Here is a 17,020-nt window from a genome sequence, read left to right on the forward strand (position 1 = left end):
GCTTTATTAATTTTGTTTATCTTCTCAAGAAACCAGCTTTTATTTTTATTGATCTTTGCTATCATTTCCTTCATTTATTTTTTCATTTATTTCTGAACTGATCGTTATGATTTCTTTCCTTCTGCTAACTTTGGGTTTTTTTTTTTCTTCTTTCTCTAATTGCTTTTGGTACAAGGTTAAGTTGTTTATTTGAGATGTTTCCTGTTTCTTAAGATAGGATTTTATTGCTATAATCTTCCCTCTTACAACTGCTTTTGCTGCATCCCATAGGTTTTGGGTTGTTGTGTTTCCATTGTCATTTGTTTCTACATATTTTTTGATTTCCTCTTTGATTTCTTCAGTGATCACTTCGTTATTAAGTAATGTATTGTTCAGCCTCCATGTGTTTGTATTTTTTACAGATCTTTTCCTGTAATTGATATCTAATCTCATAGCATTATGGTCAGAAAAGATACTTGATATGATTTCAATTTTCTTAAGTTTACCAAGGCTTGATTTGTGACCCAAGATATGATCTGTCCTGGAGAATGTTCCATGAGCCCTTGAGAAAAAAGTGTATTCTGTTGTTTTTGGATTGAATGTCCTATAAATATCAATTAAGTCCATCTTGTTTAATGTATCACTTAAAGCTTGTGTTTCCTTATTTATTTTCATTGTGGATGATCTGTCTGTTGGTGATAGTGGGGTGGTAAAGTCCCCTAATATGATTTTGTTAGTGTTGATTTCCTTTTTTATGGCTGTTAACATTTGCCTTATGTATTGAGGTGCTCCTATGTTGGGTGCATAAATATTTACAATTGTTATGTATTCTTCTTGGATCGATCCCTTGATCATTACGTAGTGTCCTTCTTTGTCTCTTCTAATAGTCTTTATTTTAAAGTCTATTTTGTCTGATATGAGAATTGCTACTCCAGCTTTTTTTTTTTTTTTTTTTTTTTTTTTTTGCTGTACGCGCACCTCTCACTGTTGTGGCCTCTCCTGTTGCAGAGCACAGGCTCTGGATGCACAGGCTCAGCGGCCATGGTCATGGGCCCAGCCACTCCGCGGCATGTGGGTTCTTCCTGGCCCGGGGCACGAACCCATGTCCCCTGCATTGGCAGGCAGACTCTCAACCACTGCACTACCACAGAAGCCCTCCAGCTTTCTTCTTATTTCCATTTGCATGGAATATCTTTTTCCATCCCCTCACTTTCAGTCTGTATGTGTCCCTAGGTCTGAAGTGGGTCTCTTGTAGACAGCATATATATGGGTCTTGTTTTTGTATCCATTCAGCCAATCTGTGTCTTTTGGTGGGAGCATTTAATCCATTTATGTTTAAAGTAATTATCGATATGTATGTTCCTATTCCCATTTTCTTAATTGTTTTGGGCTTATTATTGTAGGTCTTTTCCTTCTCTTGTGTTTCCTTCTTAGAGATGTTCCTTTAGCATTTGTTGTGAAGGTGGTTTCATGGTGCTGAACTCTCTCAGCTTTTGCTTGTCTGTAAAGGTTTTTATTTCTCCCTCAAATCTCAATGAGATCCTTGCTGGGTAGAGAAATCTTGGTTTTAGGTTTTTGTCCTTCATCACTTTAAATACGTCCTGCCAGTCCCTTCTGGCTTGCAGAGTTTCTGCTGAAACATCAGCTGTTAACCTTATGGGGATTCCCTTGTGTGTTATTTGTTGTTTTTACCTTGCTACTTTTTTTCTTTTTTCCAGTATGCGGGCCTCTCACTGTTGTGGACTCTCCCGTGCGTAGCACAGGCTCCGGACGCCCAGTCTCAGCAGCCATGGCTCACAGGCCCAGCCGGTCCACAGAATGTGGGATCCTCCCAGACCGGGGCACGAATCCGTGTCTCCTGCATTAGCAGGTGGACTCTCAACCACTGCGCCACCAGGAAGCCCTACCTTGCTGCTTTTAATATGTTTTCTTTGTATTTACTTTTTGACAGTTTGCTGAATATGTGTCTTGGCATGTTTCTCCTTGGATTTATCCTGTATGGGACTCTCTGTGCTTCCTGGACTTGATTAACTATTTTCTTTCCCATATTAGGGAAGTTTTCAACTGTAATCTCTTCAAATATTTTCTCAGTCCCTTTCTTTTGCTCTTCTTCATCTGGGACCTCTACAATTCGAATGTTGGTGCATTTAATGTTGTCCCAGAGATCTCTGAGACAGTCCTCAGGTCTTTTCACTCTTTTTTTTTATTCTGCTCTGCAGTAGTTATTCCATTATTTTATCTTCGAGGTCTCTTATCCATTCTTTTGCCTCAGTTGTTCTGCTTTTGATCCCTTCTAGCCTGTTTTCAATTTCACTTATTGTGTTGTTCATCATTGCTTGTTTCCTCTTTAGTTCTTCTAGGTCCTTGTTAAATGTTTCTTTTATTTTCTCCATTCTGTTTCCAAGATTTTGGATCATCTTTACTAGCATTATTCTGAATTCTTTTTCAGGTAGACTGCCTCTTTCCTCTTCATTTGTTAGGTCTGGTGGGTTTTTATCTTGCTTCTTCATAGGCTGTGTGTTTTTCTGTCTTCTCCTTTTGCTTATCATACTGTGTTTGGGGTCTCCTTTTTGCAGGCTGCAGGTTCATAGTTCCCGTTGTTTTTGGTGTCTGTCCCCAGTGGCTAAAGTTGGTTCAGTGGGTTGTGTAGGCTTCCTGGTGGAGAGGCCTAGTGCCTGTGTTCTGGTGGATGAGGCTGGATTTTGTCTTTCTGGTGGGCCAGTCCACATCTAGTCATGTGTTTTGGGGTGTCTGTGGCTTTATTATGATTTTCGGCAGCCTTTCTGCTAATTGGTGGCATTGTGTTCCTGTCTTGCTGGTAGTTTGGCATAGGGTGTGCAGCACTGTAGCTTGCTGGTTGTTGAGTGAAGCTGGACGTTGGTGTTGAGATGGACATCTCTGGGAGACTTTCGCTGTTTGATATTACGTGGAGTTGGGAGATCTCTTGTGGACCAGTGTCCTGAAGTTGGCTCCTTCTCCTCAGAGGCACAGCACTGACTCCTGGGTACAGCACCAAGAGCCTTTCATCCACATGGCTCAGAATAAAAGGGAGAAATTAGAAAGAAGGAAAAAAAGAGGATAAAATAAAATAAAATAAAGTAAGATAAAATAAAATAAAGTTATTAAAATAAAAAATAATTATTAAGAAAAAAAAAATTTTTTAAGTAAAAACAACAACAACAAAAGGACAGACAGAACCCTAGGACAAATGGTGAAAGCAAAGCTATACAGACAAAATCTCACACAGAAGTATACACATACACACTCACAAAAAGAGGAAAAAGTAATGTATTTTGCTCCCAAAGTCCACCTCATCAATTTGGGATGATTCATTGTCTATTCAGGTGTTCCACAGATGCAGGGCACATCAAGTTGATTGTGGAGATTTAATCCGTTGCTCCTGAGGCTGCTGGGAGAAATTTCCCTTTCTCTTCTTTGTTCACACAGCTCCCAGGGTTCAGCTTTGGATTTTTCCCCGCCTCTGCGTGTAGGTCACCGGAGGGCATCTGTTCTTCACTCAGACAGGACGGGGTTAAAGGAGCAGCGATTCACGGGTCTGGCTCACTCGGGCCAGGGGGAGGGAGGGGCACGGAGTGCGGGGCAAGCCTGCGGTGGCAGAGGCCATCATGACGTCGCACCAGCCTGAGGCGCGCATGTGTTCTCCCGGGGAAGTTTTCTCTGGATCACGGGACCCTGGCAGTGGCGGGCTGCACAGGTTCCCGGTAGGGGAGGTGTGGAAAGTGACCTGTGCTTGCACACAGGCTTTTTGGTGGCAGCAGCAGCGGCCTTAGCATTTCATGCCCGTCTCCGGGGTCTGTGCTGTTAGCCATGGCTCGCGCCCATTTCTGGAGCTCCTTTAAGCAGCGCTCTTAATCCCCTGTCTTCCCGCGCCAGGAAACAAAGAGGGAAGAAAAGTCTCTTGCCTCTTCGGCAGGTCCAGACATTTTCCTGGACTCCCTCCCGGCTAGCAGTGGTGCACTAACCCCTTCAGGCTGTGTTGCTGCCACCAGTCCTCTCCCTGCCATCTGACCAAAGCCCGAGCCTCAGCTCCCAGCCCCCGCCCGCCCCAGTGGTGAGCAGACAAGCCTCTCAGGCTGGTGAGTGCTGGTTGGCACCGATCCTCTGTGCGGAAATCTCTCCGCTTTTCTCTCCACACCCTTGTTGCTGTGCTCTCCTCCGTGGCTCCGAAGCTTCCCCCCTCCACCACCCACAGTCTCCGCCCGGGAAGGGGCTTCCTAGTGTGTGGAAACCTTTCCTCCTTCACAGCTCCCTTCCACTGGTGCATGTCCTGTCCCTACTCTTTTTTTTTTTTTTTTTTTTTTTTTTTTGCGATACGTGGGTCTCTCACTGTTGTGGCCTCTCCAGTTGCGGAGCACAGGCTCCGGACTCACAGACTCAGTGGCCATGGCTCACGGGACTAGCCACTCTGCGGCATGTGGGATCTTCCCAGACCAGAGCATGAACCCATGTCCCCTGCATTGGTGGGCAGACTCTCAACCACTGCGCCACCAGGGAAGCCCCTGTCCCTACTCTTTTGTCTGTGTTTATTCTTTTTTCTTTTGCCCTACCCAGGTGTGGGGGAGTTTCTTGCCTTTTGGGAGGTCTGAGGTCTTCTGCCAAAATTCATTGGGTGTTCTGTAGGAGTTGTTCCACGTGTAGATGTATTTCTGATGTATCTGTGGGGAGGAAGGTGATCTCCACGTCTTACTCTTCCGCCATCTTCTCCCTCTCCTTCACCCAGGTTTTGAGCTATTTTATTAATTTTGTTTGTAGGATGCTGTTCTGATGCAATTTTGTGCGAACAAATTGGACAAGAAGGACTTCTTTGGAAAATCAGATCCTTTTCTTGTATTTTATCGAAGTAATGAAGATGGCAGGTAGATTTATCTTTTATGAATTTTAAGGCTATTATAACTATGACTTTATCAGTTTTTCTCAGATATTCATATTAAATTGATAAACAAATATTTTGGTAATCAAAAAATTGATTTGATTTTTTATTCTCAATAATAATGTGTAACTTTATAGGCATTTTATGTTTTTTTGATATTTATAATGAATGATTTTCAGCTTCATAGAAACATTTCCTCTTTACTTTTCCTAAAATTATATTATTGCCTTAATAGAATGGATGATTTATATGTTTGTGGAAATCTAAAATTATGAAACTAAAGTATTTTGTTATAGAATTGAACACTTAAGCCAATTTCTTGGAGAAGAATATGGAGTTTAGGGGTTGCTTTTTATTCTACAGGGTTTTTTCAATGATATCTAACATTCAGGAAAATTTTTCATTACCCTCTAGTAATTTGAATATTTTATCAGTTATGATTAGACTGGTTTCTTTGTGATTTGAAAATGTATTATAGAGTTATAATTTATTTTATTTTTTTATTGAAGTATAGTTAATATACAATACTATATGAGTTACAGGTGTACAATATAGTGATTCACAAGTTTTAAAGATTGCACTTCATTTATAATTATTTTACAATATTGGCTACATTCCTTGTATTGTATTATATCCTTGTAGCTTATTTTATACAAAATAGTTTGTAACTCTTATTTCCCTACTCTAACATTGCTCCTCCTCTCTCCTCTTTCATCACTGGTAACCAATAGTTTGTTCTCTATATCCATGGGTCTGCTTCTTTTTTGTTATATTCACTAGTTTGTTGTAGTTTTTAGATTCCACATATAAGGAATATCATACAGTATATGTCTTTCTCTGTCTGACTTATTTCTCGTAGCATAGTATCCTCTAAGTCCATCCATGTTATTGCAAATGGCAAAGTTTTCATTCTTTTTTATTGTCTGAGTAGTATTCCATTGTACAGAGTATAATTTAGTACATATGACTCTACGATGAAATACATTTTATTGTTATCTTCTATGATTCTTACTGTATTGTCAGTAGTAATGAAAAAGTTTAGTGGTTAAATTTATGAGTTAAATGAGGTCCTGCTGCCTAGGTGTAAACCGTGACCCTGCTACTTAATAGCTGTGGGACCATAGGCAAGTTTTTAAACTCATATGACACTCAGTTTCCTCATCTGTAAAATGGGCTATGATCATAGTTATCTCCCAGGGCTGTTGAGAGTATCAAATGAGTTACTACACAAAAATCATCTAGAAGCTTCCCTAACATAAGAATTATGTTAGCTGTTATTATTATTATTATCTTATGGTATAATGTTTCCTCTTCTGTTTTCCTTAACTGTGCATAATAAAATACTAGCTAAAGAGAAAATGTCATTTGGAGATTAAAATTAGGAGAATAGAATATAAAAAAAAAGTAACCTGCTTCACTTATATATGAAATTATACAACATGTTAATATTATGTAATAAGTATAAAATGGTACATAAAAATAGAAAGTTTGCTATTTAAAGTGATTATACTGAGCAATATAAAATGAAGCTTAACATAGTGTATGAATTTTGCTGATGCAGCTACTGGGCAACTGTTGGTTATTTTTGTTGAGGTATCATATGGTTGGATTTTGCATGCTTCTTTTCTATTTTGGTGGTAAAAATGTTAGAGTAGCATTTGTATCTGAATACTAATTTACCCATGTGAAAAATATTGGACAGTGGATGAAATAATCATATTTTCCAGTCATTTCACAGTTAGGAAAAAAACTAAAGGATTGTTAAAATTTTCTTGAATTAAAAAGTTCTTATGTTTCCTCCTGTTTGAATGACTTATTTCCTGAATTTTCTATTTTATTCTTACTAGTTTTCTTAGAAATATTTGTTGTACAATTATAGAATTTCAGTCTATCATACATTTAATGCTCCTTGTAAGAGATATATTACAAAATTTATTATGCTTATAAAAATAGTATTAACTTGTTGATTAAATAAAATATAAATATTGAGTGCAACTTATCCAAAAATCTCAAATCATTTAAAAATAACTATTGCTAAAATTTTGTGAATCTCATTTCAGAAAACTTTCCACTTGCATATACACAGAGAAAATAGTTTGCCAGCTAGATCCAAATATATATATTAGGGCATATGTATTAATATACATATGTTTTGTTCTGATGAGTTTTGAATGAATAAAAATGCTTTTACTCCTCAATTTTTATGTGTGTTTTTGTAACTGCAAAGACTTTATCTTCATTTTTAAGATGTATTTGAACACGGAGCTACTTCAGAAATTGCTTGTTGCCTAGTGGTTGAGGCTCATATTATAAGAAAGAGTAAAACTTAATTTCTACTGTAAGCATTAATGAAAATCCATTATAATATATGATTACAAATTCTTATTTTCTTGCTTTCACATTATTTAGTAATTTGACCTGTATTCATAATTAGGTAATAATTTTCCTTTGGAATAACTGTTTTATGGTAATTGGCTTCATTTAAGGTATTTAAACAGGTTATTTAATAAAAATATTTTTCTTATAATGCTATGTGTAATACGTATATACATACACATTTATATTTATATAGCAATACTCCTGAATTCAGGAGCAATACTCCTGAATAGTAGAAAGAGCTACCTCAGACTCCTGTTAGAATTTTCACTAATTACACTAGTGCTGGAATACTAGAGAGATTTTGGTGTCTATATCACATCTAATGCTTTACAAATGAGAATGATTAATAGAAGACAGATGACTACCTCACTTACAAGTAACTCACTAAGAAGGTGAGTCACTTTATTAAGAGAAGAAGTTTCAATGTATTTCATTTCTATTGCTGATAATACTAGGAATATGACAGAAATTTTGATTTAACTGTAAGCAAAAAGGCCTAGAAGTCAGTAGATTATTGAGCATGTTAGTTTGAAGATGGTTCATTGGTCGCTTTATTTCTATCTAGCTCTCTATCGATTTAATCTACTATCTATCTATCTATCATCCATCTATCATCTATCTATCTTCTACCTACCTATCTAGATACCTATATAGCAAGGTATCTATATCTATCACCATACCAAAGATTGGTATATATTAGAATATGATATAAGAGAAGAAGAGAAAGTCCCTTTGTAAATCTTTAAGAATATGTAGTGTTATGAAGATTGGCAGATGCCTGTTTATGAAAACAATATACATACTTTTGTCCCTAAGAATTTTTCTTAACCATTTTTGTGTACTTCTGCTTTTTCTCATTTGATTCCCTCTGTTTTTCTCCTGCCTATTTCTCCTTATCTCCCTTAATTTTCTTCCTTTTGCTTTAGATATTTTGATTAACCTTTTATTTTTTTATTTTTTTTTATAACATCTTTATTGGAGTATAATTGCTATACAATGGTGTGTTAGTTTCTGCTTTATAACAAAGTGAATCAGTTATACATATACATATATTCCCATATATCTTCCCTCTTGCATCTCCCTCCCTCCCACCCTCCCTATCCCCCTCTAGGTGGTCACAAACCACCAAGCTGATCTTCCAGTGCTATGCGGCTGCTTCCCACTAGCTATCTATTTTAAGTTTGGTAGTGTATATATGTCCGTGCCACTCTCTAACTTTGTCAGAGCTTACCCTTCCCCCTCCCCATATCCTCAAGTCCATTCTCTAGTAGGTCTGTGTCTTTATTCCCATCTTACCCGTAGGTTCTTCATGACCTTTTTTTTTTCTTAGATTCCATATAGATGTGTTAGCATATGGTATTTGTTTTTCTCTTTCTGACATACTTCACTCTGTATGACAGACTCTAGGTCCATCCACCTCACTACAAATAACTCAATTTTCTTTCTTTTCATGGCTGAGTAATATTCCATTGTGTATATGTGCCACATCTTCTTTATCCATTCATCTGTTGGTCGACACTTAGGTTGCTTCCATGTCCTGGTTATTGTAAATAGAGCTGCAATGAACATTTTGGTACATGACTCTTTTTGAATTATGGTTTTCTCAGGGTATATACCCAGTAGTGGGATTGCTGGGTCATATGGTAGTTCTATTTGTAGTTTTTTAAGGAATCTCCATACTGTTCTCCATAGTGACTGTATCAATTTACATTCCCACCAACAGTGCAGGAGTGTTCCCTTTTCTCCACACCCTCTCCAGCATTTATTGTTTCTAGATTTTTTGATAATGGCCATTCTGACTGGTGTGAGATGATATCTCATTGTAGTTTTGATTTGCATTTCTCTAATTATTAATGATGTTGAGCATTCTTTCATGTGTTTGTTGGCAATCTGTATATCTTCTTTGGAGAAATGTCTATTTATGTCTTCTGCCCATTTTTGGATTGGGTTGTCTGTGTTTTTGTTATTGAGCTGCTTGAGCTGCTTGTAAATTTTGGAGATTAATCCTTTCTCAGTTGCTTCATTTGCAAATATTTTCTCCCATTCTGAGGCTTCTCTTTTGGTCTTGTTTATTGTTTCCTTTGCTGTGCAAAAGCTTTGAAGTTTCATTAGGTCCCATTTGTTTATTTTTGTTTTTATTTCCATTACTCTAGGAGGTGGGTCAGAAAGGATCTTGCTGTGATTTATGTCATAGAGTGTTCTGCCTATGTTTTCCTCTAAGAATTTGATAGTGTCTGGCCTTACATTTAGGTCTTTAATTCATTTTGAGTTTTTTTTTTTAGTTTATTTTTGTGTATGGTGTTAGGGAGTGTTCTAATTTCATACTTTTACATCTGCCTGTCCAGTTTTCCTGGCACCACTTATTGAAGAGGCTGTCTTTTCTCCACTGTATATTCTTGCTTCCTTTATCAAAGATAAGTTGACCATATGTTCGTGGGTTTATCTCTAGGCTTCCTATCCTGTTCCATTGATCTATCTTTCTGTTTTTGTGCCAGTACCATACTGTCTTGATTACTGTAGCTTTGTAGTATAGTCTGAAGTCAGGGAGCCTGATTCGTCCAGCTCCGTTTTTTGTTCTCAAGATTGCTTTGGCTATTTGGGGTCTTTTGTGTTTCCATACAAATTGCAAAATTTTTTGTTCTAGTTCTGTGAAAAATGCCAGTGGTAGTTTGATAGAGATTGCATTGAATCTGTAGATTGCTTTGGGTAGTAGAGTCATTTTCACAATGTGGATTCTTCCAATCCAAGAACATGCTATATCTCTCCATCTATTTGTATCATCTTTAATTTCTTTCATCAGTGTTTTATAATTTTCTGCATACAGGTCTTTTGTTTCCTTAGGTAGGTTTATTCCTAGATATTTTATTCTTCTTGTTGCAATGGTAAATGAGAGTGTTTTCTTAATTTCATTTTCAGATTTTTCATCATTAGTGTTTAGGAATGCCAGAGATTTCTGTGCATTAATTTTGTATCCTGCTACTTTACCAAATTCATTGATTAGCTCGAGTAGTTTTCTGGTAGCATCATTGGGATTCTCTATGTATAGTATCATGTCATCTGCAAGCAGTTACAGCTTTACTTCTTCTTTTCTGATTTGGATTCCTTTTATTTCTTTTTCTTCTCTGATTGCTGTGGCTAAAACTTCCAAAACTATGTTGGATAATAGTGGTGAGAGTGGGCTACTTTGTCTTATTCCTGATCTTAGTGAAAATGGTTTCAGTTTTTCACCATTGAGTATGATGTTGGCTGTTGATTAACCTTTTAGAGTCTTTTCTATCCTCTTTCTTTCTTTTAATGTCTTTTGCCCCCAGTGATTCCTACATTTCTCTGGGTGACTCAACTTTGAGAGCATTTGACCACATTATATACACACATATTCTCTTGAGCTCTGTCAATTTAGTAACATGATTTTCTTTAGATAGGTGAGGATACTACCAGGAAGAGTATGGCACTAATGCCATAAATATTAAATTGCATACATTATCCATTTATATTATGTTTCTATTTTATCTCTTAATGCAGAGAGATGCTTTCTTGCCTGTGAAGCAGAAAATTGACTCAAGGCCCTTTCAAAGTGAGATTATTTTCTTATGAGGTTTAGTTACAGTATGTTCACTATGGTAGTTATATAATAACTCTCATGCTAATGACTATTAGAGGGATCCCTTGAATTTAGAACAATTGACGACTAAGATTTTAGTGAAGATTGTGTTTAGGTATTGTTCTAACCAAGATTATTTAAAACATTTTATAGCTCAGTAACTGCTGCATAAATTTGCATTTAGGCAAAAACATTTCCAGGACCTGATTGATGTCTGGAGATTGAATGATTTGGTGGAAACAATACTGGAATTTGAATCAGAAAACCTAGTTTAAGGCTCCATGTATTCTACCCCTTATTTTATATTGTTGGATTGCTATCTTTCTTCCGTCTAGGGATTCTTTAGGTATATAGAGTCAACAGTTTAAAGAAAGAAAGAACCACATACTGAGTGGTCTTACTATAAATTTATTATGCTAGTCTTAAATAGGCCCTTAGCCCTCCCCAGAAATCTTACTCCCTTTCCTTAATCCATCAGTTTTCCCTCCCTCCCAGACACTTTAGCACTTTTGCCCTCTTCCTTCTCTGCTGGTTATCTTGCTTTCTATTTAATAAGAAAATGGAAGCAATTGGAGAACTTCCTCAAGATCCCATCACAGCATCTACCCCTGTGCTCGACCTTCCTGAATGCTCTGCAAAGTGACTATCTGTGCTCCCAAGGCCAACCCCTCCATTGATTTCCTCTATCCCATCCACTTGCATCTTATTCAGGACATTGCTCTATCTTTTATCCCCTTTCTTTCATGCATCACAGATTGTTTTCTCTCTAATGTACTTTTTCCTTTGGCGTACAACCTTGCTGTTATTTCTTTCATCTTGAAAAAAGTTAAAAAGTAACAAAAAACAAGCCTTTCACTTGACTAATCTTTCCCCTTTAAGCTATCCCCAATTTCTCTTTTTCTCTTTACAGCTAAACTGCTCAAAAGTGTTGTTTATACACTCTACCTCATTTTCTCTTCTCTTTCTTAAACCCATTCCAACCAGATTTTTGTCTCCAGCACTCCAGCAAAACTGCCCTTCTCAGGGTTACTGATGACCTTCATATTCTTAGTGACCCATGGATACTTTTCACTGTATCAATTTGTCACCACAATTTTTATAGAGAGTATTTACAATGCAGCTTTAGGATTTATTGAACTTGCAGATCATTTTTAGTAAACTCATTGTGAAATCTCATTGTTTTATGTTATGATGAGCTAACCTTTAAAGTTTTAAAACTGCAAATCTCTTTTTATTGACTGATATAGCAGCAAAAGAGGGACTGGTAACATGTATTCTGCACAAAAAGAAACAGAAGAATGACTACTAAAACAATATATTATAACTGAATCATGAAAATAACTGAAAACTTTTTTTTACAGTTTTACAATTTGTCATAAAACAGAAGTTGTCAAAAATACTCTGAATCCTATTTGGCAAGCATTCAAGATCTCAGTCAGAGCTTTATGTAATGGCGATTATGACAGGTAAAATAAATGACAACTTTTCTGAGAGTTTTGAATATTCACTATAGTTTTTGTATCCAATAATCTAAGTTGAATTTTAAAAATTAAGTTGGCTCCTTTACCAATGTAAATGTGTATTTACAAAAGCATAGTTGATTTATTCAGAATTTTTTTAAATAACTTTTTTTTTAATCCACAATGATTTGGGGAGGAGGGATAATATGAGAAATTAAAATTTGATTTAACTAATTTTCAAGAAAAAAATGTGCAAAGTGATAAAAATATATTGAATATTTGTTTAACATATTCAAAAGTCATCCCAGAATTTTCATTTCCTCAAGATTTTCATTTGGTATTATCTTTCTAGAGAGGAATAAGTAAATATACAAGATACATAAGTTTATGACTACATATGTTATAAACCCTGATTTACTCCTGAGAATCCTATTTGATATCACTGCTCCCATGGTTGCTGAATTATAAAGGTTCTAGACATGTAGAACAAGGAAATTCTGGTGTTTTACAAATAGGTGGGTGAGGTGGCCCTGAAGATCTTCCCACAATATACCTGAAGATTTTTAGTATCAAAGTTATTTTCTTTTTCTTATGAAAGTTGATTGTAAGATTATAATACAAAACCCCCTATTCACCCCAAAAGATATTTTTTATCTTATTACTCGTATATTAGAAAAAATGAAGATTTATTATATTAACAAATATCATAGAAAGAACTATTGATTGGTATATTGGTATATGTCATTAAATTTACTTTAAAATTTATTATGCTATTTGACTGTCACTTTATTTAATAGTATCATAACTCTATTTAATTGTACTCATTCTAAGAAAGTGATTCTTGTAATATGGTTCCTATTTAGCAGCATCAGCAGCAACTGATGAAACTTGTAGAAATTAAAGTCTTGGGCCCAACCCAGGCCTACTGAACTGGGAACACTGGGCATGAGGTCCAACAATTCACGTTTTGACAAGCCCTCCATGTGATTCTGATCCATGCTGAGTTTGAGAAATACTTCTCTAAGATAATGGTTTTGAAGAGTGGAGGAGTAGCTCTATACCTCTCTATTGAGAAGCTATGTCAAACTATAAATGCTTTTCCCATATACTTTCTTACTCTGTTTAAAGAATTAAAAATCTGTATGATTTTAGAAACCTATTTTAAGATATAAATTGAAGAATAGTATTAAAATTAGCAAAATCAACTTTAAACTATTTTGTAAAACCTGAAAGCATATTTTATCTAAGAAAATCTATAACTTACTTTTTAACATTCAATCATATGTTAATTTGATCTTACTAAGTAACTTCACTCTGTGTGTATGTTTTCCCCATGGACAGAACAGTCAAAGTAGAGGTGTATGACTGGGATCGAGATGGAAGGTAAGGCATTGTCTTTTCTTTTGTTTTTGCTCTTAAAACTTATAATGCTTTAAGAAGCAAATATGCTGAAATGACCACATTTTCAAATTTTAATTTTATATTGAATATTTTTTGTCTTGTTTTTCTAAGCATTACTGAGGTGTTCACATGAGGTTTTAAGAATGATTGTATCAAACTTGTGAAATAAAATAGAGGTCGTCCTTCTTTCTAGTAATATAGTAAAGATTTTCAACTTGGACTTGATGAGTTCTCATTATGCACAATTTATAGATTCTAGTTTTATATCTAGAGTAGTGATTCTCAAATTTCTGTATCTCATAATCTCTCTGAAGATTCCTATAACCTTTCTACACCTATCATCCATAGGAACACACCTGAGCTCCCCCTCCAAAAAGAAAAAAAGGACACACACCTCACAAACAAACAGCAAAACAAAACTCTGGAATTATGTCTGGTGATTGCCAATAAAAATAGTTAAGCAGAGCTCCAAAATCATGGTCTCCCTCTGCATACCCCAGCATCTTAATGAGTAAAAGAGTGGAACACACTACTTTTTCTCTTTCTTTTTTAAGTATTTTTCCACTGTTTCTACTGTTTTAAGTAGGACTGATATTGAGGTGTTTTTAAATGATGTTAAACCAAGGAACCCAGACATGCTCAAATCTCACCTTGCTCTAGATAACTGTTTCTTTAGGTGGTTCCTGAAGGGACTAAATATACAGATACCAAAGGAGAATGACAAGTGGGAAATCAAAGTCACTTAATTTTACTTGGCTAGTGTTCTCCATTCCAGCCTAGAGCTCACTGGTAAACGGAGCTGAAGCATTAGGTTAAAGCTCAAGATCTAAGCAAGGCCATTCTCTCTGTGTTTTATATAAGCCAGCAGCCAAGCCCCAAAAGATGAAAATGTCTAGATACCCAAGCACTACTGTTAATACAGGAACAAATTTGATTGAAAAAGTGGCCTGTCCTGAGGAAGCACCTCCCCTTATTTCTTCTGCTTACATGGGTAGAAAAATTCATCAAGGCAAGGCCCTCCACCAGCAGAAAGATTGTGACTCGCCAAAGGCTCAGATGATGATTAGCATTTTTAGTGATTAAGTATTTTCTAATTAAGGTATGCACATTGTTTCTTTTAGACATAATGCTATTGCAAACTTAATAGACAACAGTACAGTGTGAACATAACATTTTTAAATGAAATAGAGGTGGCATACAATATTGTTAGTTTCAGGTGTACTACAAAGTATTTTAACATTTGCATAGATTATGAAATTATCACCAGGATAAGTATTATAACCATCTATCATCATAGAAAGTTATTACATTATTGAACATATTGCTTATGTTGTGTAGTATACCATGACTTAGTTATTATATAATTGCAGGTTTGTACCTCTTAACCGCCTACACCTATTTCACATACGCACTACCTGCCTACGTTCTGGCACCCACCCAGTAGTTCTCTGTATCTATGAGTCTGTTTTCATTTTATTTGTTAGTTTTGTTTGTTTGTTTGTTTGTTTTACATTATACATATAAGTGAAATCATGAGGTATTTGTCTTTTTCTGTCTGACTTACTTCACTTATTATAATACCCTCTAGATTCATCCATGTCGCAAATGGTAAGATTTCAATTTTTTTAAATTTCTAAGTAATATTCCATTGTGTGTGTGTGTGTGTGTGTGTGTGTGTCATCTTCCTCATCTATCAAATGAAACTCGGGTTGCTTCCATATATTGGCTATTGTGAATAATGCTTCAATGAACATTGGTGTGCATATATCTTTTCAAATTAGTATTTTTGTTTTCTTTGGGAAAATACCCAGAAGTGAAATTGCTGGATCATATGGCGGTTCTTTAATTTTCTGAGAATTTGTCTTACTGTGTTCCATAGTAGCTTCACCAGTTTACAATCCCACCAACAATACATGAGGATTCCCTTTGCTCCATATTCTCACCAACACTTGTTATTTGTTGTCTTTTTTGATAGTCATTCTGAACATGTGTAAAGTGATATCTCATTGAGGTTTTGATTTGAAATTTGCCTGATGGTTAGTGATGTTGAGCATCTTTTCATGTGCCTGGTGTATGTGCCATCTGTATGTCTTCTTTGGAAAAGTGTCTATTTAGGTCCTCTCCCATTTCTTATTCTGTTTGTTTGTTTTTATTGTTGTTGAGTTGTATGAGTTCCTTCCACATTTTTGATATTAACCCCTTTTCAGATATATTGTTTGCTAATATCTTCTTTCATTCTGTGTTTTTAGCTGTGTTTTTATTTCTTGATAGTTTCTTCTGATGTACAAAAGTTTTTTGGTTTGATATAGTCCCGTTTGTTCACCTTTTCTTTTGTTTCCTTTGCCTGCAGAGACAGATCCAAAAAAATATTGCTAAGATGAATGTAAGAGAGTATACTGCCTACTTTTTCTTTTAGGCATTTTATAGTTTCAGTTCTTACACTTAAGTCTTAATCCATTTTGAGTTTATTTTTGTGTATGGTGTGAATAAGTAGCCCAGGTCAATTCCTATGAATATAGCTGTCCAATTTTCCCAACATTATTTATTGAACAATCTGTCTTTTGTCCATTTTATATTCTTCCCTCCTTTGTTGTAGATTAATTGACCATGTAAATGTGGATTTATTTCTGGGTTCTCTATTCTGTTCCACTGATGTATGGTTCTGTTTTTGTTCTAGTACCATAATATTTTGATTACAATAGCTTTGTAGTAGACTTTAAAATCAGGTAGAGTGATACCTGAAGCTTTCTTCTTCTCTCTCAAGATTGTTTTGTCTATCAGAGATTTCCATACAAATTTGGGAGTTATTGATCCTAGTTCTGTGAAAAATGACATTGGTATTTTGATAGGGATGATTTTGAATCTGTAGATTGTCTTGGATAGTATGGTCACTTTAACAATATAAATCCTTCCAATCTGTGAGCATAGTATGTCATTCCATTTGTTTTGCTTCATCTTCAATTTCTTTCAACAATGTATTATAGTATTCTGAGTATAAATATTTTACCTCCTTGGTTAAATTTATTCCTAGGTATTTTATTTTTTTGATGCAGTTGTAACTTGGATTGTTTTCTTAATTTCTCTTTCTGATAGTTTGCTTTTAGTGTATAGGAATGCAACATATTTCTGTATATTAATTTTGTATCCTGATACTGAATGTATTTGTTAGTTCTAATAGTTCTCTGATAGCATTTTTAGAATTTCATATATATATATATATATATATATATATATATATATATATATATATATAGTATCATGTCATCTGCAAAGAGTGACACTTTACTTCTTCCTTTCCAGTTTGGATTC

At 35.5% G+C, this 17,020-nt stretch overlaps 1 protein-coding gene across 1 annotated transcript in view; it reads left to right on the forward strand.

The window, feature by feature from the left end:
* The window catches only part of LOC307193751 (copine-8), a 195,098-nt gene that overhangs the window by 51,675 nt on the left and 126,403 nt on the right, over positions 1 to 17,020 (forward strand). The window contains exons 3-5 of the mRNA XM_079936161.1: positions 4,753 to 4,856; positions 12,212 to 12,316; positions 13,652 to 13,693. Of these exons, the coding sequence (XP_079792287.1) occupies positions 4,765 to 4,856; positions 12,212 to 12,316; positions 13,652 to 13,693 (239 nt within the window). The 5' untranslated portion in view covers positions 4,753 to 4,764. The remainder of the gene's footprint in view (positions 1 to 4,752; positions 4,857 to 12,211; positions 12,317 to 13,651; positions 13,694 to 17,020) is intronic.

Source organism: Stenella coeruleoalba (genome assembly GCF_951394435.1).
Source record: "Stenella coeruleoalba genome assembly, chromosome: 11".
In the NCBI taxonomy this organism is placed as follows: domain Eukaryota; kingdom Metazoa; phylum Chordata; class Mammalia; order Artiodactyla; family Delphinidae; genus Stenella; species Stenella coeruleoalba.